The sequence below is a fragment of the Dicentrarchus labrax genome, unplaced genomic scaffold (assembly GCF_905237075.1).
Source record: "Dicentrarchus labrax unplaced genomic scaffold, dlabrax2021, whole genome shotgun sequence".
Classification (NCBI taxonomy): domain Eukaryota; kingdom Metazoa; phylum Chordata; class Actinopteri; family Moronidae; genus Dicentrarchus; species Dicentrarchus labrax.
The window spans coordinates 11,270,906-11,297,563 of NW_026136708.1; the positions used below are offsets into that span (position 1 = coordinate 11,270,906).

The 26,658-nt window shown below is 39.9% G+C and overlaps 1 protein-coding gene across 3 annotated transcripts; it reads right to left on the reverse strand.

The window, feature by feature from the left end:
• Positions 1–773: 773 nt before the first annotated feature.
• On the reverse strand, positions 774–25,431 carry si:ch211-278j3.3 (E3 ubiquitin-protein ligase RNF19B). 3 transcript variants are annotated; one of them, XM_051409327.1, is made up of 10 exons: positions 25,316–25,431; positions 16,243–16,849; positions 15,014–15,504; positions 10,922–11,127; positions 10,624–10,765; positions 7,787–7,949; positions 7,196–7,310; positions 4,293–4,424; positions 3,490–3,760; positions 774–2,517 (listed from the first exon to the last, which is right to left on the reverse strand). In XM_051409327.1, the coding sequence occupies exons 2-10, from the start codon at positions 16,393–16,395 to the stop codon at positions 2,232–2,234; spliced, it is 1,959 nt and encodes a 652-aa protein (XP_051265287.1). In that variant the 5' UTR covers positions 16,396–16,849; positions 25,316–25,431; the 3' UTR covers positions 774–2,231. The 3 variants fall into 3 exon arrangements, with proteins under 3 accessions (XP_051265287.1, XP_051265288.1, XP_051265286.1); XM_051409328.1 differs by having other exon boundaries at positions 3,490–3,739; positions 10,624–10,771; XM_051409326.1 differs by having other exon boundaries at positions 10,624–10,771.
• Between the last annotated feature and the right edge of the window lie 1,227 nt (positions 25,432–26,658).

Here is a 26,658-nt window from a genome sequence, read left to right on the forward strand (position 1 = left end):
ATCCAATATTTGAACATTATTATGAGATGGAATATTGTATGAGTAGCATATTTTATAGTTGTATGCATTTACCTAAGTGAAATTTTGACTGCATGGCTTTTACTTGTACTAAAGTATTTTCACACTATGGTGTTGCTACTTAAGAAAAAGATCTCATTGGCCATAAATTATCAACTACCAGCCACAAAACTAGGCTTCATTTGATACAAATGCTTTTTTTTTTTGTATGTTGGCGCCCTCCATTGATTGCAACCAGTTACTACAGTGTTGTTGTTACCCACCTTCACACACTGCACACAGTGTAAGCATGGTCATATTTGGTGATATCAGTAATAAACTGTGGATTGCTTTTTAAATCACCAATTTAAAAAAAAAAAATTATAGGCATCCTTGTGACGTAGTAGTCTGAGATGGTGGTTCCCAACCTGAGGATCGGGGTCACAAGATGATTAATAGTTGGAACTTATGTTCATCTCTTCATACTCTGATGTTTGATTTTTTATTACTGGACCATATCACTTCAGAAAAATATTAGAAAGAGGGAAGGGAAGTTTGAAGTAGACTTGCAGCCGGTCTAAGATGATTACAATAATCTACTAATCTAATTACTGCAAAGCAATACAATAAAGACCCCACCCACCCTTCCCCCAAAAAAAACTCAGTTTTTTTTTTTTCAATTTATCCACATGTGCCATAATTAGGAAACAGGAAACAACTCTCAGTTGAACTTCCACTGAAAGAAAAATCAATTTGTGACAGACACAAAACGTGCATTGTGTTTTTGTCCTTCATGGTGAAATCTTTATTCAGTTTCTCTCCACAACCCAGCACAGGTTATCATGTCATGTCCGAGTTCATCTCTCACAAGTATTTCACACTCAGGAAGCTAAGCAGAGCATGTATAGTCATGTATTTCTCATAAATCATCTAGAAGGGATTATTAGAGTTTAGCCTGAGGTGGCATGCTGCTGTGGTAATTTTGGTGCTCTGTGATCATTTGAGAGGGTCTTTAGTTTATATTTAATGCTCTCAGCAGCGCACACTACTGCAACTACTTTACTGCGGTGCGTGTGGGCATGTGTGTGAATCCGCTTGTGTGTGTGTTCATGTGATATCCTGGATACACAGCAAGTAGTAGAATCATGCAGCTACTTTTAAATTTAAGACTCTTCAGAAAAAGACTGCAGTGTTGCTGCCATGTTGTTGTCACTAATGCGCAGAAGTGTCCGCATTAGAATGAGCCTTTTTTTACAAACTGAAGCAATGTCTCTCTCCCCAGTTTAAATGGAAATAGCCTCGTGAAGGCTAAAAGCTGCACTAAGACAATCCAAAAGTGACATTGCCCCTTGCCTTCTTCCATGGAAGACTGTGGATTTGAGATTAATAGTTATAATTAATGGTATTCATAGGCCCTCCAGTAAATTCAATCACTGCCATAATGTCACAGAGCACTTTTTTTACTCCAATAGAGAACAACAGTTACAGGCTTCAAGATTTTTCAGATGTCATTTTCAACTGGACTTCTTTCACAAAAGAGTAATCTAACAGTGAGGCATGCGTCTTCTGTTTAAGGTTGCCCAATTTAGGTGTGACCACTGCAGCTTAAAATACTGGAGATATTCTTCAGGTAGAAAAGAAATCACCCCTACTGTCTCGCGACTTGGCTTTAAAAGATTTTGATATTTACTTGGTGACACGAAAGTTGTTAGATTCTTAATCCCCCATAACACAAATCATGCTCGTGGGGTCTCTTTATTTGTAACGGGAGAGGGAGGTGAGGTCACTAAAAGAAGTATAAGTATACAGCCAGAGGAAGAGAGGGCTTCATGAAATAGATTTATCATAGGGGAGTAAGGTCAGAAAGGACAACATAGAAAAGAAAACAGACTGAACTAGTCAGCTAACATGCTCTCAGTCACTTCTGTTTTAAATTCATTGGTGGATGCTATCCTGTCTGCTTTACAGTTTATCCCCCTCCAATTCGTATGTCTCATGCTATTTGTCTCATACACACACTCTCACACACTTTTTCATTTGCTCTCTCTAAACCCGCGTCTTCCTTAGAGTCTGGAGCTAGAAGGCAACTGGTGGGAGGGCCTGTCTTAGAAGCAGGAGGTGGCCTTGGACAACGATTTTCAGGTCAATCCGGTGACATGTCGGCTCATGGATTTGTTTATCTCCATAAAACCTGACTAATCTTCAACCAAGTACAAAGCCTGCAATGGAGGACCTCATATACTGTCTATTTCAAAGACTGGGTAAAATGTCCCTTCATCTCCTCCTGGTTTCCCTCCTGGTTTCTCTCTTCCCTCCTGCTCTTCTCCTTCTCCTCCTCCTCCTCCCTCTCGTCTTTCTTCCACTTCTGAGGCACGCGGGTAGTCATGGGACTGGAACTGCACTTGTCCCAGGGACTCCACTGACAAGCTTCGGCTAGACAGGATGCTACTTAGGCTGGACTGGCGAGCGCCTCTGGGATGGGTCTCAATTTCCACACGGACCTCAATATTGGTTCCTTCCCTGGGGTGACAGTAAAAACACATAAAGAAATCAATATAAAGAGTGCCAGGCATTTACAGTGTTTCTGACTTGAGGATTATATGCTTAAATATAGGTATAACAACTGAATAAAGCTTTCCAAAAAACAATTAAGGAACAAGACTAAGAATCTATCATGAAGCAAATAACCAAGAACTGGCTAAAACTGATATACCCATCAGTCCAATGGATGGAAAGAAACAAAAAGGAAATCTCAGAGATGAAACATATAAGTTATAGAGTGAGAAATGAAGAAAGCAAGGTATAAAAGAAGGTGGTTGAAGTGGCCATGAATTAATTTATATAATAAAAATGACACAATTTAGAACCACACTAACTAACAGAGGAAGATCCTAGGAAAACAAGTGCAGACTCACCTGAATAGGTACATTTTAGAGCAGATATGTGTTTGTATATATGTATATATGCAAATGTGTTTATTTGTAGGTATGAATATGCGCATTATTGATTTTGGTTTATATGTTACTGTTGCAGTTGTTGTTTAGGTTTATTGGTAGAACTGGGTGTTTGGAATATACAGTATATGTGTGTGTCTGTGTGTGTATAGGGTTAGGGTTATAGTTAGTCATTATAATGGATAGTCTGTGGAACCATTAATTTTCAGCTAAATGCTTAAAATACAGATGCTTGTCAGGTATGAGGGTTAGCATGTTTACCCATTTATACATCATAGACCACAGTGTTGAGAGAAATTACATTTTTGACCTGATGGTGGTGCAAGATGAAACCAAAATTATAACACATCATTCTCAGGGGAACATGAATATGTATACCAAATTTATATACCAAACCATCCAAAAGTGGTCGAAACAGTTAGTTAGTCTGGACCAAAGTGGTGGACCGACAAACAGACAACCATTCTATAAACATGGCTAAAAACCTCCCTAAAAACATAAAGATAGGTGTAGAAACAGAGGCTGAGGCAACATTTACCTTGAAGGAAGAGTGTGTGTGTCATCAACCTTGATGTCAGGCACAATAACCACCTTGCAGTCTGATTGGCTGTCCTGCTGGGTGTATCCATGGTGTTTTGTGGCTTCATCCAATTCCTCATAGCTATCTAGCTCCGGGGGCGTGGTGCTTGTACTGGGGAGAACTCCCACTTCCTGTACACTGACTCTGACTTCCTGGACGCTGGTGTCGCTGAGCGTGGGGTTTTTCTGACCCGTCCAGTGGTCACTGACTACATGAGAGAATAGAAGGTCTATAAGAGAAGTTGAAATTTCATCAGATCAGGCAGCGCTTTGGGGCAAAACATTACAGTGCACCTAGTACTTATGTCAAGAGTCCTTAACTTAACTACACTACTACTACTACAATTATTAAAGGCATAGCTCTATAATTTGGGATATGCACTTATTTGCTTTTGTATTTAGTTTATCATATGAAGCTAGAGCCTGGAGATGATTCACCAGCCACTCTAAAGCTTACTGATAGATTGCAACCAGTGGAGACTACAAGAAGTCCAGCTGCTGCTCACCAAGAAATAGTTCCAGCACTATTTATATTACAGTTTGTGTACAGATTAAACAAAGCAGCTACAACATATTAATGCATGTTAAAGGTGTGCTAAGAGATGGATTTTTAAGCTTTGCACACAACCAGGCTAGATGGTTCCCTCTGCTTGCAGTCTTTATGCTAAGCTAAGCAAAATTTCAATTATCTAACTCTCAGCTAGAAAGCAAATAAGAATATTTCCCAAAATGTCAAACTATTCTTTCCTACTCTGTACTCACAGCTGGCTAGGTCCTCCAGTTGGATTTTGTGTGTTTCAGGGGGCTCACTCTGCGGCCGACACCAACCATTCCTACAGAGTGACATTGGGACGACCCCATAGACATATGTCAGCATTAGCGGCACACCCACACCTGCAGGAAAGCATACAAGTATGAGAAACCCATTCAGAATTTTTTTTTTTTTCATAATCATCTATTAATGACAGGAAAAAAGGTTATTAAAACAGTACTCTTTTGCACTTTGATAAAGTTGGGGAGTTTGCCAGACATATCGAAAAAGATTATGTGCAGCAGAGGCCCAACATATCTCTTTTAATCAATGGTATGGGCCAGGCTCCAAATACACCGGACTGTAGACTTCCCATAATGCAACAGGATACCATGTTTTGGTAGACCCTCCGTCACCATATCATCTTTTAAACTCCAAATTCCCAATATGTAATGTAGTCTTTCTGTTAAAATCTTTAGTGCCCAAGCCCAAACTAAGTGATGTAACTTGAGCCGTTTTCCATTAAACCAACTTCAGAGCTCTTCCACAGAAGATATTACACAGGTAGTTTCACAGGCTGAGTTGTATACTCACGGTGACTTTTATTTTTGATGTTTTAAGACCTCCTAAATTGATGGAGTCTCCCTGTAAATAGTTTAATCATCATATTAATACTGCAATACCCAAATTAAACACAGGGGGGAGCCCCTCTGGCTTCACAGTCGATTACACACAGAATAAAGTTGCTGATCTATGAAGATATTTTTGGCATATTAACCTCCCTATTTATGCAGTTTTGTTCTAAATAATGCTGGAAACTCTTCTATATTCTTATTCATAAGAATATCTTCTTATGCAAGCTTTTAAATCCATTCTCTTTGAATTGGAGGTAAGTGGATCCAGCATTATTCATCCATTTTATATTTTTATCTTTAAGAATTTGAATCCACTGCATTTTTTTTTATATATTACTTGCTATGGTATAATTATTGCTGTTATTCATCTTATTTCATCCCTTTGATCTTATGTGCTTTGTGAATCTTGATTATTCTCTCCATGTTTTATCAAATTCATTCAAGTCTGTTATTTGTTCTTTTATGTTCTCTGTGTCTGTGTGTATGTTATCCTAAAAAGAATGTTTTTAATCTCTCATTATTTGAATCGTGCTTTAATCAGAAGCAAAACAGTAAGTAAACTTTTTGATGCAAGAAATTACAGAATTTAATGTACGTTTGGTTAGTATTTGTCTTCTCTGTTTTAAATGCTTAACACAATTTTGACAACAAAAGAAAATAGATGTACTGTTCACTACAATGGATCACCTGTCTTAATATTACGTCAAAATAAGAGTGGAGCAGTGGATAACTACTCTTGCAATGCCAGTTTTATTTCACACGTTTGATTTCTCCCCACTCTCCTCTATAACCTTCACAAAAGTACTTTTAACACGCCCCCCAAACTCAATGTGCAGCAGCCTCCCTGCGCTGTGTGATTATGCAACCTGTGATTGAGATAGGAATTTGGGAACACAAAGCAGAGTGCCGACCAAACAAAGGGACATCATTAACACAGCGGGAACACAGGGATGCTATTGACTCAGCAACAGGGTGAAACCAGGCCAAGAGGATGAGCCTGCCAGCCAAACAGTTGACAGAAAGAGAGGAGTGAACACGAGAAGCTGTGTGTGTTTGTGTGTGTGTGTGTGTGTGTGTGTGTGTGTGTGTGTGTGTGTGTGTGTGTGTGAGAGAGAGCTTCAAAAACAGAGAAACAACAACAGGAAGCTGTGACTGAAATATGAGTAACTAAATAATAATTGTAGCGCTGTGAGAGCACACAACAGAAGAGATATGATAGAAAACTAATGGCAGAAAGAAAGTGAAGTGAAAACAGTGAAAAATTAAACTTGGAGACAGAGATGCAAGCAGGGGTGGGGAATACGCATGGGTAGGAGGTCAGGTTGAAGAGTACAGTGCAGATAAATGTGTTTGAGTGTGTGTGTGTGCAAAGGGCGGGCTCGTCAGTGTGCGGTACAGTGATGGTTGTGACACTGCAGATGAAGCTGAGAGACTGCTAAAGCCTTAAGGATTTCTGTGAATGTTACCTACAGCAGGAAGTGGCATGAGTCAACAAAATGCTACTTTGCACTGTGTGTGTGTGTGTGTGTGTGTGTGTGTGTGTGTTAATGAAATCAAGTGGTATGTTTGCATACATTGCATACTTGTGATTTATTAAAGGAGTAGTTCGACATTTTGGGAAATCTTATCTGTTCGCTTTCTTACCAAAAAATCGATTCCCCTTTCATGTCTGTGCGTTAAATATGAAGCTGGTTAACTTAGTTTAGTGCAAAAAAAGGCTCACTCATGGATCTGTAAAAAATGTCACATTGTGGTTTTACAGAGGATGAAAGAGTACAAAGAAGAGATTAAACAAACAAGATATACCGTGTTATTCAGTGAGCTTTAGAGATGCTGTTTTTGTGCTAAGCTTTTGTGCCAATTTGGTTGCCTATCGCCGGCAGCATCATATGAGAGCGGTATTTTCTTATCTAACGCAAATATGCATATTTCCCAAAATGTCAAAGTAATTATTTAATTTATGTTGGCAGCTAGCAGCCGGTGTGCTGGTCAAACCCTCATGGGTCATCTTTATCTTCAACGACTTTTTGATCCATATAAATACTCCCTCAGATATTAGAAATGTTGATAAAACTACAGCTTTATTATATTTTAAATTAGCATATCTAGCATATGAGGTCTCTGTGGTGTCTGACCTAAACTTTTTATTAAATTTCTTTAAAAAATTCAATTTCTATAACTAATTCAGCACTAGTTTTGTAAGAACAAGCTCATTTCACACTTTAGTTACTCTTCTCAGTGCGCAGTAGAAGGAGGTCATGCTGTTGTTTGCTCCTTACCCACAGTGACAGCTGCTATGACCGGCGACACAAACACTGACATCATCACCCCACTTGCCACAGTCAAGTAGTGCTTACTTCCTGAGATATTGTTTTTCTTACAGCGACCATGGACCTGGAAGGTAATAAATAAAACATTAATAGGATAATAGAAATTTTATTTGTTCCTTGTTGTTGTTCTCATTCTCCGGATCAATTTACTCCTGTCACTGATTCATCATGCATTTATACATGCATCCCAGCATGCAAGAGGGGACAGAAAAAGTGAGACCCGTACAAGCTTTCACAGAGCTCTAACACATTTAATGAATATTAAGTGCACACGTAAGCTGCCCTTAGCTGTGCCATTAGTTTCCAATTCACCTGACCTGCATGATTTCCATGGTGATATGTTCAAATTACATGCAAAATTAACTGCATATTTTAGATACCACCTGATGGGAGAGGTTGATTTATTTTTTCTGCATTCAAGAAAGCCATATGGGGGCTGTCTGCTGTCTTTGCTGACACATGCACTAACTCAACCAGTCCAAATATATCCATTCAAACCAGTTATTTGACGTGTCAGAGGATTTACTGACTGCTCTGTACCTTTCGGCCCATGTAGATTGGTATGCCCACAATGATGACTGGGATGGCGATGCCCGCTATAAGGGAGATGACCACCGGTGCTCCGAGCAACATGCCCACCTGCCACAGAACCTTGCGGGTTTGAGACCATGGCTTCTTCCCCCAGAATGTACATCCTGAGGGACTGAGACACAGGAGACACAACAGGACAGACCAGATAAGAGCTCCAACTTGCATTATGCACAGTTCAGAAAAAAACTGTTAATATTAAAACATGTAGCATTTTTAGCTATGAGCGTCATGGCTCTATGGGTAGCAATCTCCTTCTCTCTGTCAGTTTGTCCACTGCTTTGGCCCTACTGAAAGGATTACCATGAGATTCTGTGCAGACATTCATGAGCCCATAGATGAACCCTACTGATTTTGGTGAGCTCCTGACTTTTCCTCTGTTTGCTGTTATTGCTGTTACATTTGCTACAGATATTCAATTCATTCTCATGAGCTAGCTATTTATCATCCTCAACTGTAAATTATGTTTAGTCTTAATAACGAAATGTTATACTAAGATGGTGAGCCTGGTAAATATTACCTGCTAAACCTGCTCAACATTTAGCTCAAAGCACTGCTGTGCCTAGGTACAGTCTCACAGAGCCGCTAACGTAGCTGTAGACTCTTAGCCTTTTTTATCACCTCATCAGTGCAGACTCTGGTTTTATCCAAACTTCATTTTTATAATATACACAACTGGTATGTGTACACTCACGCAGATACACTCATGATCATCCTCTATTGCTATTATCACAAAAGCATCATCATCATGCGGGACATTCACTTTCATGCAGCCTCATCCAACTCTGACACAAACATAACAACATTCTGAATTATTGTTTTTTAAGAAACGTGTGACATAAATAAGTACGGACGTGACAACATTAAGTGCCTGCCTCATCGCTGTCATTACATCATTACCCAAATTGAATGACCTCATCTGCATTTTTCATTTCAGCTTTGTCCTCTCTCCCTCAATTACAGTCATTTGCAGCAACCATTCACATACTAATTTATCTCACATACTGCTGTTATATAAATGGAAACGCTGAGTTATTTAAGTCATGAGGAGTAAATTCTCAGTTTCTTATAATAACCGTACAATAAGCGTGCTTCTAGCTTTGGTGGTGTAATTCTAACTGCCAGGGAGAGTAGCACAAAACTGACTAATGCTGTTTGGTCTTAATAAAGCAGCAATTAACTTGTAGGAGCAGCAGTGACAATGTAAGCAACACAAATAGCACCTCAGGGCTATGTTATTTCTCAAACCATGCATTTGTATCACAGCAGCAAATGTCACTCTGGGGTACTAAAAGCCTGAGTGGGGGGAATTATGGTGAGATATTAAGGTTGTGCTCTGTTGCTCTGAATTGCAAGATTTGCTGTGAGATGCTAAAAGCTTTGCCCTTCTATAGGACGGTCACTGTAATTTGTAGTGTGAAAGACAGCCAGGGAGAAGGGGAGAGTGGGTGGCAGGGGAGAGGAGGAGAGAAGGTGTAAAAAGAAAATGCAGCACACGCAGATAGACAAAAACTCCCTTTCTCTTCTGACACACGCATCAGGCAACAGAACCCAAGACATGAAAATGATTAATACATGGGAAATTCATATGTTGTAGTTATAAAAATGGAACTTGGCAGGCAGAAAGATTCAACTACTTCAAATTCAGCTAATCAGCTTTTAGCTAGTCTTGTAGCTCGAGTTACATATTCTGCCGCATGGAAATATGGAGGCAGATAGAGCTGATTAATTGATGACACTGGACCTTTAAGTCAGCAGTACCAGTACTGGAAAAATCAATAGAAGCCCAGACTAACAGTTTAAAGCAGTGCAGCCTCACAACAATGACATACTGTGTGTGCCTTCATTGCGGGCCTGTTTTGTTTATTTATTTATTTTTATCCCCGAATGAATATTACTTTAAAAACGTACACACAGAATAGAGATGTTGACACAGTTATGCTAATTTTTGTGAAGTTATTTTTTTACTCTTTGTCCTTTAGGAAGAATTTAATAAAATGTTCAGTATCTCACACTGCCAAGTTGGACTGGTGCCACCAAGCATTTTCTCACCGCATGCTGCTGTGAGCCAAGGATCAAATTCTGCTTTTCCTGCTCTTTCTCTTGTGTTTTTGTTCAGGACTTTAACTGTAGGTCCCAAACACTAAGATAGTCCATTGTAGGGCTGCAACTAGCCTAATGATTGTTCTTATTATCAATTATTTTGTCAATTTGTCTTTCAATATTTTTTAAAATTTAAGTTTGATCTATAAAGTGTATGCGCACTGTCTTGGTCCATCCTGCAGGCGGCTTCATGCCCCACCATGTGCGTTTCAGAAATGAAGTGTTTTTCCTGCCAGATTTTGTTGACTTGCTCAATTCTTTGTAGTTTTGGACATTATTCTTTGGTCTATGTGCTTCTACCATGGGTAAGTAGACTACGTAGTTAAACTGTTTCCTTTTAAAAACCAGGGGTCAGTAAAAGGTGTTTTATTTTGAAAAATGACTAGATTCTATTTGCCATTTCTGTGTCTGACTTGATCTGCTCTGTTTTGCTTGAAGCAGCTTCCGTCAAAATATGCATATTCTCCATGGAGCTGAGCTGAGAGCCACTTCTGGGACGCTTTGGGTTGAATCACAAGCATTGTCTAGAATTAGTTATTAGTTAAGAGCTCCAGTGGCTGCGTCGCAGACATGTCCGGTGGAATCAATTAGTAATTTTTTCATTGCCTCCAGGTAAATAAAATTACATGGTTTAGTCAGATGTGGGTGTGTGGTTTGGTATGTTAATGTGTTCATGAGTTGAGTACCTGAGGTAGTGCACGTCGGTGATCTCCTGCATACACAGCCAGCAGAACTGACAGGCACACACAGTGCAGTTCATGCGGTTACAGCTGCCGTCATTGGTCTTCATGATGTAGGCACCACAGCGAGGGCACGCTTTGATCTCCTCTGCATCTTCAGCAACAGAGTCAATGTGTTAGGGGTGACCACACGTTCTGCAATATTTATTCAGCTCTTGTGACAGAGATCACAAAAATAGGAAAAATAACCTGAAAAATCTGGCACAAAAGGTTTGGACTAAAGTAAAAAAAAAAAGGGTCTCACCTCCTCCGGGTTCTTCATTGAAGACGTACAGTGTGGAGGCATCGTTGCCGCCTGAGGTGTGGCGGGTGCGCTGGCGCCGGGCCTGGTCACACGTTTGGTTGGGGTGCCACAGCTGCCGACAGTGGTAGCAGAACTCTGTGTCACATCCCTCACGGCCACAGCTCAGCTTGGGACACTCTGCACAGCCGTAAGCTATTACTGCATAGCTGAGGAGAGAGAGAAACTGCAGATAAAAAATGACAGGATGGACCTCATTAAAATGTTAATTGATCCCTGAAGGGGAATTCTTTGTTGTCAGGGATTCTTGGTGAAGGACACCACAGCAGGCATCATGTAAGTTTAAATCCAGGTACTCTGCCTACTCACTATTCTACCGTTGCCCTAAAATGTTCAGCTGAGACTCAGTTCCATTTAAATACCACAGCTTTAGTTGGTTGACTGGAATATATATGAATAGCTGCAGTAAGTCTCACATCTATTGTTCAATCTCCTTGTATTGTTAATCTGTTCAGCGTCATGAAGCACACTGAATTGTTCATTGTCGTCTTTGCTCACAAACAGCACATTTGTTGACTCAATGAATCACAATTCAAAGAGTGGTACAACTATCTGTGGGACTGTTTTTCAGAGTTCACCACCTGAACCAGAAATAATTCCACCCTCAGATCTTGAGCAGTCATTATAATGATAACAAGGGGCTTGATGCCTGTGGACCTAATCTCACTCCCCAGAGGGGACATTAACATAACTCTTAATATTCAAAAGATCATGTTGATCAAATAGTGAAAGTAACTGTGAGTGATTCACGAGGGTACAGACAGTACTGCTGCTGCTGTGAAGTATTTGAAAAGCTCCTCCAGGCCTTTTCCTTTGGCACCTCCATCCTTATGTGGTTTTCAGCTTTGTCAGAAAGGTAGATGAATCAGACACACTGAAGGCCACACACACACACGTAAGAGGATAATTAGGCTGCTGCGTGGATCCCGCTGTGGTGTCAGACTAGGTTTAAACTGACTGTGTCTGATTCTCAAGTCACACGCTTTTGGCTGAACAACAAAGCTAGTGTGGACCTGCTCGTGCATGGGAACATTTCCAGGTCTCAGTGAATATCTTTAACAAAGAAACAAGCAATAATTGGATTATTTAGATAATTTTAGAACACGCTTCCACACTCCTTCATGGATATATGTTGAAAGAGGTTCTGACAAAACATACAGCAACAGCAGCATTGCCACAGGCTGATCATTCAAATCAATCAAATTTCTAGCCTGTAACAGATCATAGATAGAAGGGGTGGCGGGGGGATCTTTGAGAATTTACATTTAAAGTCTTAAACATCCTCCCGAGACATCTAAAAATGCTTTGCTTTAAATAATAATTTGTCTATGTGATCTATGAATACACAACTGCTGTACACAAGATGTCTCCTGTGTCAGTATATTCTCAGTGTGTGTGCACTGGAGGTTTCAAGTTTCCACATCAAACTTATGTAAGTTACATACTGCCCCCCAGACTAGTTGTGAAGTCACAAAATCCCGCCTGTACCCACATGTCTTAAACTTTGATTTAAAGTAAGCACGGAAAAACTTAATTCTTGCAGCAAATGCGTGTGAAAACAGCCCTCTAATGTCAAACCCAGCACATTCATCATTCTCTGGTAAAGCTCAAACATCCACATGACGTAACAATAAGCAAAACATTTTGAGTGCAGGCGAACTTTTAGTAACCTTGCAAGGCAGCTGGCCTCAAGATCACATAATGAACAACAATGGCAGCTGCTAAAGAGGTTAGCGTAGATGCTGCTAGCGTCAGTCATTTCTCGATTTTCTTACTCGATGGAAAAGATGATTTGGCGCAGTGAGGTTGTTGTTCAGAGTTACCCTGGGGAGTTTTTGACCTCTAGACATAGAGCTACCACACAGAGTCCTTGTACTGCAGATCCTGTATCTGCCTTCTTGAAAATTCCTTGCAGATTCTCATTTAAATCCACCTACAGTAGAGTCACACATGATAAAATGTGCACACACAGATAGATATAAGGATGTGGACACACAGAACACAGTGTCTAGAGCTAACATAATCTCCAGCTAAGCTTCTGTCAGTAAGACCTTGAGGAATGTGTGTATGTTGGGAAAATGGAAATACACAAACCATAGCAGTGAATGACCAGCTTACGTAATGGGTCACACACTTCAAAGGTTCTTTTATGGAGAAGCTATTAGTCATTAAAAATTCAAAACACCACTGACCTGCACTTGTAAACATTTTTTACTATATAAAGCTCAAAAGTCTGCAGATTTGTTGTAGATACTTTAGAAGTCCGATCTCTTGTTTCTCTGTGTTATATTTAATTCACCACAGCATCAAACAGATTGGCATATTGATTTTTGCTTCACTCGTTCATCATGAGCAGACTGTGAGCACTGACAGTCGGGGAGACAGACTGTCTACCACTGAGTCCCGAACCCCGGCGCATACGTGCTTTTGACCACAAATATTCATCGAACACCCGCACACAACATGCACACACACATTATTATTTCCCATCAGCAGCCCTATCCTGTTACCCATCCATGAACCTGAAGGTGATACAGCAACGGATGAGTGTACATTAATAGCTTAAGAAAACACAAGAGTTAACTCAGAACATGTCTTGTGGTTGCATTGCATTGTGGTCTATTGTGGATGACGGCAATGGGAAAAAAACACTGACTCTTTCATAGTGAGTTTCTTGCTGTATGATTTATGATGATGTCTTAGATCGATTCTGCAATGAAATCACAGTAGCTGTGCTTTGAACATCACTATACGACATGACGTTAGCCACATTCAGAAAGATATCCTATGGGAGCAAGAAAAACAGTAAAATGAGCCCATAAATAGAAACCCACATCACCAATAACTAATCTCCCTTTAACTCTCAGTGCAACATGTATCTGGTATTGCTGTACTGAACATAATCCCACATTTTTGATAAATTAAGATTATATTCTAGAAGAGTTACCAACAGAAAGAGGCTTACTTCATCATTCACAACCAGTCTGCTCTGTTTCAGGATCTGCAAAATATTTTGGTTGCATCAACATTTTAACAGCCTCGGGATGCGTGTAAATCTCAAACCGAGCTTTCACTTGCTGTCAGTTGATCTTTTCAAAGCTCAGTCAATCATCCTGACAGTGAAAAACCTGCCCGTGCCCTTGTGTTTTACAACATAAAGCCGGTGGTGGGATGACAGGCGTTTGACAAGAGCTGCCATACTGAAACATTCAATTAGGATTTTTTAAAGTTAATTACAGTGAATTACTAACGTGTGACTCAAGATGTCAACAGAAAAGTACATTTTTCTACAAGTTTAGGCAGTCTAGAGAAGACACTGTTTTCGTGATTTATGCCTTTTTGTCTCACATATTCAATTATCTCTTCTCAATATTGTCAGTTATTGTCAGTGGTGGCAACATTTTTACTTGACTTAAAGTAGCCACAGTGTAAAAATACTATATTACAAGTTAAAGTCTTGCATTCACTGCCACCGTAGTTTCTCCTTCGCGCTTCGGGAGGGTGAAGTGTCTGAGTTGCATACTGCAACTACACTGCTAGATGTCACTAAATCATACACACTGGACCTTTAAGTAAAAGTTAAATACATCCATATATACTAACAATATTCCAAAGTGCTCATTATACAGAATGGGGATTTCAGAATAATGTTTATTATATTATTGGATTATATTCAGAAACGCATTAATGTGTACAGCACTTTAATGTTGCAGATAGTCAAGGTGGGATTCATTTCAATTACTTTATATGCAGCTGGGTATTTCAAGCCATAATAATATCATAACTGATTTGTTTATTTGTATTTTGAATTAATAATTTAAATCTGCAAAGTAACTAATAGTCAGAGCTGTCAAATAAATGTAGTGGAGTAAAATGTACAATATTTCCCTCTGAGTATAAAGTAGCATAAAATAGAAATACTCAAGTAAAGTAAAACTACCTCAAAATTGTACTTAAGTACAGTACTTGAGTACATTTTTATTATCCATGATTTAGTGTGAAGTATGTATGATTTTGTGGTGGTCTGATTCTCACCTGCAGTCAGGCGCAGGGCACCAGCGTGTATCTGGATCAGCAGCCAGGAAACGTCTCAACTGGTACTCCTCAAAGCGCTCCAGCAGCGCCCGGTCATCTAGGATGGCACGAACATCCAGCGGCGCCAGCGTCTCGGGGCACTGCGGGCATGCGATGCCCACCCGGCTCTCTGATATCTCAATGCGCAGGTACTGGCGGAGGCAGTCAGAGCACGTTCGGTGGGAACAGGAGGTGAGTCGGGGGAAGTGGCAACGCGGTTGACTGAGCAGGCACAGTGGGCACTCCTCCAGGTGTTCATCCAAAAGCTGCTCCTGGCTGGAGGAGGAGAGGGACAGGACGCCGGTGGAGCCACTGCTGACCCCACCCACACACTCAGCAGTGGCGGCACCGTCCTCGCCTGCCTCAGCCGCTGCTGGCGGGCCTCCTCCTTCTCCTCTTTCGCCTCCAGAAACTCTTGATTCTCCAGCCTCTTCTGCAGTGAGGTTGAGGTCCTGTGGACAATTACAGAGCTGCTGATTAACCAAATCTAATCACGTACAATAAGAAATTTTATCTTAAGAAATAAATCAAAGCAAATGGAACACACATTTCTAGTGATGAATCAGTATAGTCAGTATAGTGGGCATGCAGTTGGATACTTGTTGTCTTTGGTGTACTTGGTTTCTTGGCAACATCATTTCTCGAAATTACCAATTAATTAAATAAACACTCTAATGGATTTGGGCTGTAACAGAATGGGAGAGGGAGGAGGCAAGCTGAAGCTAATACATCCAAAGTTAATGATCTACAGGTTCTTCTTTCTTACATAGCAATTTGTGAAACAGTGTTACCTCTAAAATGACAAAAATGTACAGCAGCACAGAAATATTTGCTGTTTTCAACTTCTGAGTATACATATGGTAGTATAATGAACTAGCAAATACATCGTTACACTTCATAAGTAGGAGCACGATTTTAATGATAATAAGGGTTTCATGTAAAATATTTTTTATAGAACTGGCACCAGAAATCAGGAAAAAAAGTATTGTATAGTGAGAATGAAAACATACTGTACATAAATACCTGACACATCAGTACATTTTCAGATTAATAAAACTAGAACTCAAACAATTATCAGTTAAATTAAAGCTCAGCAAGTCTACCTGAAGCCAAAACAAAACCAGTAGAAATGATACAATATGGGATTAAACCCTCACATTCACTCACATCCAGACAACAATAAGTCTCACCTGCTCTGGATGCTCGCTCGGTGTCAGAGTGATGGCCACCTCCTCTTTGGGCCAGGCTTCCACGGGCTTCTCGGGCCTCGGCTCTGCTTTGGGCTTCCTGCTGAAGAAGTTCAGGAAGCTCAGTGGCCCCGTCTGCTGCTTGGGCCTCTTCATGGTCTGGGACTAGAGCGGGAGCAGCAGCTGAGGAGGGCAGACCAACGACCATGAGCAGGATGCAAAAGCGTGTGTGGTGCGTGTGAGCTTGAGAGAGTGTGTGCGTGTGTGTGAGTTTGTGTGTGTGTGTGGGTGGGTGGGGGAGCACAGTGAGCTCTCACGGCTTAAAGCCTGGGAGCTGGGCGGTTGCTCTGCTGTACGTGGGAGGAAGAGCGGGAGAGATGGAGAGGTAGACGACGGGTAGGAGGTAATCCCTGCCCGAGGGGAGCATCACTAATTTGGAGCCTTTCCGAGGCCTGGTCATGTGATTTGCTTTGTCTCTTTTGGGTCCTCTTTCTCTCCTCCTCTTCTTCCTCCACCTCCACTGCAGTTCCCTCAGTCTCAGCTAGTCCTGAACTGGCTGACAGTCCTTCATCGCTTTAGGTCTCCTCTTCACTGCTAGCAGTCCCTTAGCCTGGAAACAAACATCACAAAATTACAGTTAAGTCCCTGTATGGAAAGTGGAGCAGATAAATGCATCAGAGGCGATAACTCAGTATAATTATTGATCAACTTTCAATGGGATGACATCATGATGATTTAATTATAATGTGTGACATTTCTTTTGTCCAAATTATTCCAAGAAAAGTGTGTGAAAGTGAAATGAAATTTTTTGAAGTTGAACAGAAGTTTTTGTATCAGTAAACACGATTTATTGCATTCAACAGCAATTTAACTACCATATTTTTCAATGATGCACCAATTTCCATAATATTATATATTTCAATACCCCCCAAAACTATATTAATAAGAACATTTTTCATTATTTTGAAATTGCATATTAATCTAAATAGTGGTTCACAACCTGGGGTTCAGGACCCCCATAAGGGGTCACCAGACTAATTTGAAGGGTCACAAGATGATAAATTTATGATGTTACTTCTTCTGAATTCAAAACAATTACTTAAATATAGCAATAGAAAGAAATCGGTTGGGACCTGATGATCAAAACCATATTATCAATCCAAAAGCATATCCATAATCTTATATCATTAATTCATAACTTATATAACTAAATATATTTTTTTTGGGCTCTATTGCTTTTAATCGTTAGTGACAGCTGAAGAGTCACAGAAAGCGGGGGGGAGAGAGAGAGAGAGAGTGAGAGGGGATGACACGTAGCAAAGGACCACAGGTTGGAGTCAAATCTATGGCCACTGCAGCAAGTCAGCCTTGGTACATGGGGGCGCCAGCTCTACCAGGGGAGCTATCAGGGTGCTCCTGGGCAACTACATTTACCAAAAGATTTGACATTATTGGCCTTTACGATGTAATCAGCAACAGCATACCATACTTCAAATTTGCAGCACTGTTCCCTTTGAACTTTCATTCTCTTTTGAACATTTCTGATGTAGAAAATCCTCTCTGGGAACCCTCTGTACGTGAACAGAAATGCTATCTATGAACTTTTTCCCTCTGGCTGTAAATTCACAATCCTGTCATACACAACAACAACAGCAAACAGAACTTTTACACATCTGTGCTATTTATCATATCTCCATTATCATTAGCAACTTATTAATATTCAGTTACTGCAAAACCATTCCACATAAACAAGATATATTATGTATTAAATAGGGCGCTCAGTCTCTCACATCTACCCGAAAACCTGAGCAGACACAATACTAGGAACTAACATTAAAATCGGACCTTTCCATAATGTCACAGAAATAGCTATTTCAAAAACAAGCTGTGCCATTTCACTCCTGAATCTCTATTTAAAATCCCCCCGAGAGTCAAAACACAAAATAAAATTCAACCTGGAAACACACTGAGGGGTTTGAATCTCTGTGACCCGGGCTGCCCGTCACACAGCCTCAGACATGCGCAATAAGCTCACAGCCAGGAGACACAAAGAGCAGTTGGATGAGAGAGCTGTGACTGGTTTGAGGAGAGGCAATGATAGACAGCACAGACAACTCATTCTGTCTCCATTAGGCAGCAGTGAGCTTTCATAATCAGGCCCAGAGACCAAAGAGAGCATGAGGTGATTCATGCAAGCCCAGACCAATTAAAATATGTCTCCATAGTGGCACTACGTCAAATCAAACCATGTAATATGGCATCGAATGTGATAATTGGTTATCATCTATTTAAAGGGCTGTTTCATGTTCTATAAGTCTGTCATCAATAAAAAAAAAAAGGAAAAATGATTATCCTTTAAAGTGATTCACTTTCTTATATCAAATGAATTGCAATGGCCAGAGGCAGGGTATGGCTGCAGGGGCTATATGCTTCATCATTCTTTTAACAGGGATGCACAAAGAGTCTGGATTTATGTAACACTGCAGTGTCTAACCTACCTTCTTGCATAGAGACTGAGAGTTCCAGTTGTATTTATATTCTAGTTTTGTGGAAATGTTCAAATCGACATGAACAGCAAGGCTATTCTTGCAGCAGCACATCATTATATATGATAATTTAAGAGCAAAGAAGAGACATTCTTGCCCTTTGAAAAGTTGGCACTATAAACTGATGATTAAAGTTGATATTTTAGATGCAAGAATTTTTTTTCGCTGTAACTCTGCTGGAAATACTGCATCTCTGTGTTTTGCTGAGATATAAGTTGGCCAATAAAGCATAAAATAACAAAACTGGTGAAATGCAAGGCACATTGCGAACTGCTGTTTTTGTCTACTTAATGTATTTAACATTTGAGCAAGCAAGATCTTATTTTTCCTAGATCCTCTCTAGGAAAACTTGTTACAACAAACCAAATATTAAAAACAGATTAAACATTTAACACAATAAACAGATTCAATAAGTTGTTGCCAATAAAAAATGGGAATCTGAATGAGTCTTAAAGTCCAGATAACATGCTATTTGCAAAGCCCAAACCTAGAGATACACTGATATACAGACCAAATACAAGTACAACTTAGATTTGGCTACTTCCTGATACTGATATGAGTACTTATAATAATACCATTACAGTTCTAACAATGACTTTAAAAATAAGTTTTGTTTTCATTGGATGTTCCTCACTTTCTGTGAAAATATTTCCAGACTGCTGACATTGCTTCTCCTCTGCCCACCTGCTCAACAAACGAGAGGTTACGCAAGGTCACGCTGCCGTAAAGGCTGATTGGGTGCGGTATCTGAGAAGTTTTATGATTAGAATTACAAGTACATGATACTTGTTATCGGTGCATCCCTGCCCAAACCTCACAGATGATAAAATCGGTCCTGGCCTTCTTCCAGTACACTAGAGGATTATGAACGGGCGAGATGAAACGTGTTTGTGGAGGCAGACAACACAGAGGATACAATGACAAAGTCACAGATACAGTATCCAACAGACTGTTTCCTGCCCTGAGAAATTCACTTCAAGTCAAATAGTGATTGTAAATACGGCAACAAGTGCAATTTCAGCCGTTTAATATTCTTCAATAAAATGCTTTTTTATTTCTCCCAACATAATCTTCATTTGGAAGAAGTGCACTTCATCATGACCTGCTGGGTTTTGATGTTGTCTTTCCATTCAGGGGTACCTTCTTTATAACCTGACTAAGTATTTGGTCCACTGGTAACTTATCTCAACATTTACTCAATGAAAACTGTTCTCCAATAGTAGTACCTCTAAATTCAGGCTCAAATCTCTTTCACACACACACACACACACACACACACACACACACACACACACACACACACACACACACACACACACACACACACACACACAGAAACGTTTGTTTGCAGACCTTAAAATAAAGAACCAAAGCAGTGGCAGCATTATGTGTTGAGTAAAGTCATCCTTAATAAAAAATAAATAAATAAAAAAAAAGGACTTCCCTGAAACACATTGAAAAGGTTCAGGCCTCCCTCTTGTGCATTTGCTTGAGTTTCCCTCCTCTCCATTTTCCGCAGGGACTGACTTTCTTAGCCAAAGCACAAGATCCAAAGCAGGACCTCTGTGATGAACACATCACTGTGCTGCTGTTTATTTATAGAACTAATTCCCACATACGAAGACATCAAACGCACACACATAACACATTTTAAAGACCTCGCACTGAACGTACTGTCTCTACACACGCTCAAACACACTCAGATGCAATGATACGCATACGAGTAGCTCCAGTTGGGGCTTATCGCTCCACACTGACAAGATGGATAGTCAAGTAATTAAACAACACAATTCGCTGCAACTTAGATAAGTTGTTACTGCAAGGGAAGCTTTTCTCATCAGTATGTTCAGAATTAAAACCGTTGTTCTGCACAAAAATCCCTGTTCTTACACAGCAGAGCAAAGATAAAGAGATGAGCAGGGAGTAACTTTGTACAGGCTGTTTATATGAAATTGGAAACAGGAAAACATCTCCAAACCAAAATGATACAATGGAAACCACACACACACAAATATAAACAATGAAGAACTTTGTACACAGTAAGTACAGAGTTTTAAGTTTTACTAGAACCACAATTTATTTTCACACTGGTTCGCTGTAGCCGATTTTCATAAAAATGACTAAATTTAATTCTAAATTAATTTTTTGACAAAATATTTTCCATATAACATTAGACAAACACTGTATTTATCTGTTAAGTGTTTTCTATGTTTTGGCACCAAAGGACCAAATGTGAGCTGACTCTGGTCCATAAATGGCTGCCAGATTTGACAAGGATTTAGGGGCTCAGAAGGCTGAGAATCGGATCCTTTTATCAATGCTACTCAGACTAGTTTTGGACCAGCTATGGCTCGCTATAATCAGTCAAAGTACTCTGGCAAGTCAGTTTCAGACTGACGACTAAGTGCGCCAATGCTGGGCGGACTTATGTTCTCTAACTTCTCTAACATCTGACTAAACCTTCCATTCATCACAGATAATGTTCCTTCACTCCAATCATCATACCCACAATCTGTGGATTGTTATAGATCACCATCATCTTGAATCAGATCATCCATCCATCAAAAACTGCAGAAATGAAGACCGCTGACTCACACACACACACACACACACACACACACACACACACACACACACACACACACACACGGCATACACATTTGAATTGTGGATACAGAGATAGAAACAGCAGAACATTCTCGATGATGAGATGCTGTTTGTCTTTTACAACCAGGCTATTATACAAACACAATGAACGTTACTGTGGGGCAGTAAACACGTTTGGATACTATTTTGCTACCATACCGAAAATGCGTAGAAAATTAGATTAGATTGGATTAGACTAGTTACTGTATATTTCCATTAGAAGCAACAATGGATCAGCCATAAGTCTGCTTTGACTTTTTTATAATTTTACACAGATTTAAAATAATTTAGCTTCAATGAAGTGCTGGAACAAGCAGATTAACATTGTTGTTTATATGTGATGTTGTCGCATATATATGTTTTTGCAATTTTATTGTCAATGGAAGAAGTTGCCTTTGATTTTGTTCAATTTCATAGCAAAAAATCTACGCCACAACAATCCCAAAAAAGCCTGTGAACTCCTGGAGAGCCTAATGAATGATTATATTTTTTTAAATTAAAAAATAAACTTTATGTCCTTTTTTTAAATAGCAGGGAGTAAAAGAATGAAGAGTCCTGTTGTCTTTAACGTGAACCCTCAGAAGGCTCAAGGGACTCATGGTTAACAACACAAAGAATGGGCACAGATGCTGTTCGGAAAGAGAGAGTACATCTTCAGTTTACAGCTTAATGGTTTTCTTTTCTCTTGAATGAGTATGTGTGTGTGTGAAGAGTATGCTGTAAAATGCTCCTGAGGCCAAAGACACACTTAAAGATTTGACCTCCTCTCTTTACACTATAGGACGCTGGTGCTCCTTTGATGTTTCAGTCAGCTTTCAAGAAAACTCTTGGCCACAGAGAATGAACAATCCCAGTAACACAGACTGTACAAGTATTCAGATTCTTAAGGCGTCTCGGGGGATTACGGAGAATTAAAGGACAAACAAAAATCTGTCCCAGAACTTTTTTTTCTGTGCCAGAGCAAAAAGAGCTTAATCATTAATTCTAACAGTTTTTTTTTTCTCTCCCTCGAACCATGAGGAGATTCTAACCTAAATATCAGATATCACAACTTTGATGAAACAGTATTCATCAAGTTTTTGTGTCATACTTGTAGGTAGTGTGGGAGTAAAATAATAACCTGCTGCTACATGTTTGGGAAACACCTCAGGGTTAAGCAGCCTAACCACTGGAGAGGCTAAAAATCAATGATGATGAACTGAGACTAATGTGTTATAAAACATACATATTCAGCTCATTTCTTCTTCACTTGCACACTGAATTTCTTAATGCGATAATACTTTATAGATCACGTTATGGACCACTTATCCTTATCAAGCCTATCATTCATAATCTAATAAGGAAAGGAACTATAAATCATGTATTTCTCAACAGTATGATGGCAGTGAGGAGAAGTGCGTCTGCAGGAGGCGGATGCTCAAGAGGACTTAAACAAGATGGCTGTTTGACCTTGTGACCTGCTCAAGCACCTTATGACTGAATGACACCAGCACACACACAAAACACAGCCACTTATCTCAGTCTAAGTTCACAGCAGCAAACCCTCATTTTTAATTTATTTCCAACAGGCAAAAGAAAAGTGATCCCTTGGCAAACGGCGCTACCGGACATCTTTACATAATAAAGGTTTTGGCTGGAGTTTTGTTTTCTTAACTACTGACATGATTCAGCAGGCTGATTCACACCAAAAGCAGCGCGCTCTCACTCAACACATTTCTATATCACAGGTAAAAAGTGTATGCATGAAAGTTTTAAAAGGGCATTACACCCATTTTACACACAAATATCAGTTTAATCCTGATGATGTCACCATCTTTCACTTTTAGAAAGCAGTGGTGGAAGAAGTAGTCGGATCATTTACTTTAGTAAAAGTAGCAAAAGTACCAAAGTGTACAAGTAAAAGTCATGCATTTGAAATTTTAAAAGTAAAGTAAAAAAGTAAAACAGTACTACTAACAGTATTGTGGCCCATTTCGATTATATTATTCTATCATAATAACTGATGCATTGATGTGTTCATAACTTTAATGGTGCAGCTGGTAAAAGGTGGAGCTCATTTATTTACTTCATATACTGCTGTGCTGATAATATTTTGTATTAATAATCTGAATCTGTAAACTGAAAGTAGCCGATAAATTAAGTGCTGTAAAGAAAAGTAGTGGAGTAGAAGTATGAAGTAACATACAACAGAATTAATCAAGTTAAGTACAAGTACCAGTAACTGTGTACAGTACTTGAGCTAATGTACTTAGTTACTTTCCACCACTGTCTCCAAGTGGCTCCATCGGTCTCAACGTGTGTTACAAGCTGGAGTTTGAAAGACCAGGTAGGGAAGGTTCAAATGAAATTATGCTATTGGTGGTATTATGGGAAATGTAGGATCCAGTGGTTTTGTAGCTTGACCCACACAAGGGACAAAAAAGTCCATTCTTTAGTTGAATCTGTCTTTTGTAAATCCTCTAACTTTATGGAAATGTAATACTAAATCATTTCATACTCTTCTAGTATCTGCTGAAGGTGCTGTTCATAATTTATCTACAGGTGAAGAAACACTCAAACCAGACGCTTTAAGGGAGTGATGACCTATTACTGTGACCTTTGACATGTGCAGGTGGTGGGCTTTTTTTGTCAAGAGAATATTGTCATACTTAATATAACCTCTTCATATTTAAAACAAATATGAGCTCATGACTTTAATGTCCTCGGATCAAGTCTTTTACTGCATTCCTCAAATCTGGACAAAATGTACAGCAGGTAAACCTGCTGCATGTGCACCTTATTCTTGATCTAATATAGCCTTCCTGATTTCACATGATCGCCTATAGGTTAGAGACTATAGTGAGGCGCTCTGCCTCGCTATGACAGATAAAAATGACAATGACACATGGGATTATTACACAACAAGCATCTGCCCTGAAGCATCCACCCCCTCCTTCGAAATGCCAAACAGGGAAGAAACAGGACACCTTTTTTCGGGATTGTGTCCTTTGAATGAACCATATTATCACAGCCGTATCATCTCCCAGTTTTGCAGCATTTGTCGAGGACACTTGTTAACAAGCTGTTGCTGTGCAATCACTGAACGGAGGTCAGTTTGCAGTCTGATGTTGAGTTCAGCCTAAGCGGAGGGAAACCTGATGATACACCCTATTAAATGTCTGTTCACTGGACACAAGCCCACATCAGCAATGCGGGTTTCAGAGGCATGAGAGTGACCTCAGCCTGCCCACACACACACACACACACACACACACACACACACAGTACTCCCTTTCCAAAGTCTTCTGTTTCTACACCATGTGGAGCTCAACACTGAGTCTTAGTGACCTCTGGCTGTCTGTAGGCTGCTTTATGTTATTGAATAAGCATAATATAAGGGATTAGGTTTTACATGGTGTCATATTATAGTAGCCTATATTGGTGTGAGATGTCATAACAGTGCGGGTTGTCTCCTTAATGTGTTACAACTCACTTTTTTAACTCTACAGATTAAATAATTTAAGTGTTATTTAATCAATTATCCAAATAAACCACCAGAGCAGGCCTATAGGATGCACATTGGGGATGCAAATGCAAATTAAAGCTGATATAAAAGCGGACTACTCAAAAGCAGCCTCGCAATAACCTCCAGAATTATTAAAAAAAACCTATATATTCATACTTGATTTTTTTAATCATTTAAAGAGAGGTCTGATCCAGGGCATCAGTATGCTATTGCAGGGAGTGGCATGTTTAACAGGCTACGTATTCGCATTCACCTCCACCTCCAGATATCCCTCACGGACACGAGTGACAGCGAAAAATAAAGCCGCGCAATAAATGCGCGTTTGAAAGTCCGCAGATAAACACACACAATAATTTCTATTACGTAAACGGTCTCTTACCTCTCCGCACGGCGCCTTCTCTTCGCAGCGTAGAATCAACAACTGGCTCCTCCCCTTGAGGACCAAACAGGAGCACAGAAAGCAGCCCACCTCCCCCCACCTCCCCCCAACCCCATCCGCCTCCTCCTCCTCCTCCTCCTCCTCCTCTTTACTGCCGCACAGAAAACATATCTGACTGTCAAAGCTCGCAGAGAGGTGTGGGTATGATGGCCAGGGTCCGGTCCGAGAAGCCGAGGAGAGGAGATCCGCGGTGAGGAGGAGATGCCTTCCCCCCGCCCCCCACCCCCCCGGTACAGCACCAAGAGTGATGACTATGCTGTGCGGCGGCCTGAGGGGAGGCACACTGCAGTGACATGAACCAATGGGATGACGCAGAATCCCAGGATCTCCTATTCATAAATGCCCAGTCCCATAAAAAAAGGAACACGTTTTTAACTATTCCTTAGAGGGTCTCCTGGGCATCTTCAGAGGGCAAAAAAACAACAACACTGTACTGTTTACAATGATGAAAGTAACAGGTTAGCCTGGTTCCCAAGCCCCAGTTAAGTCTACAGGCCTGTTGATGCACTGTCCCAGAGTGAGTCTTAAGGAACAGTACATGAACAGAGAGTTTAATGTATAATGCTTTATTGTCCCTGTAAAGTGCCCTACAATTGTATAATGTTAAAGACATAAATATTTATTTGTGGGACCTGGTGGTGCATTCATTCATTCTGTGGATTCACAATCAAGAGGATATCATTTATATTAGTCAGTCTTGGGTCAGATGGAAGTGCCTCTCCCTCATTATAACTGTTGATTCTTTTATGAAATGACATATTACAAATTACAAAAAGACATATAGGCCAATTGATGCAACATTATTTCAAATATATTTAAGTAAAGTGTAGAATTTTGCTACATTTAAGGCAGTTTTTTTCACTTTTCTAAAATGTTACATTGCACTACATTGTATCTTCATCAGTCTGGAGTCATGAGCTTATAGTTTAGGCTTTAAATGACATTAATAGAAGGGGATTTTTGATATGATATTTTGCTGTATAAGAAACATGAGTGCATTGTATTTTTGTGGGACTGACAAACTTACATTAATAAATCTTAATAATGTAAATATTTTAGCTACTACACATTCAAGAACTACAACTACAATGAATCAGTGCGATACAGAAACCGGAAATTGTTTTCGGAAACGGAAACACCTCAGTAAACGGAAGAGAGATGTATACAATGGAATCAAGATTCATCCGCCAGCAACAATAACATATCCGGTCTGCGCCCCAGGCCTTCAGAATAAAACCCAGGAATTAAAACTGTTTAAAATTGTTTCAAAATACTTAAATACA

What these genes read in the sequence shown, in the direction of transcription:
- si:ch211-278j3.3 (XM_051409326.1), bottom strand. Translation starts at nt 16,395, where the DNA reads ATGAAGAGGCCCAAGCAGCAGACGGGGCCACTGAGCTTCCTGAACTTC. An exon ending in TGCCCTGCGCCTGACTGCAG is followed by an intron (nt 11,128 to 15,013) that starts GTGAGAATCAGA and finishes CTCTCTCCTCAG; the next exon opens with CTATGCAGTAATAGCTTACG. An exon ending in CATAGCAGCTGTCACTGTGG is followed by an intron (nt 4,425 to 7,195) that starts GTAAGGAGCAAA and finishes GCTTTCCTGCAG; the next exon opens with GTGTGGGTGTGCCGCTAATG.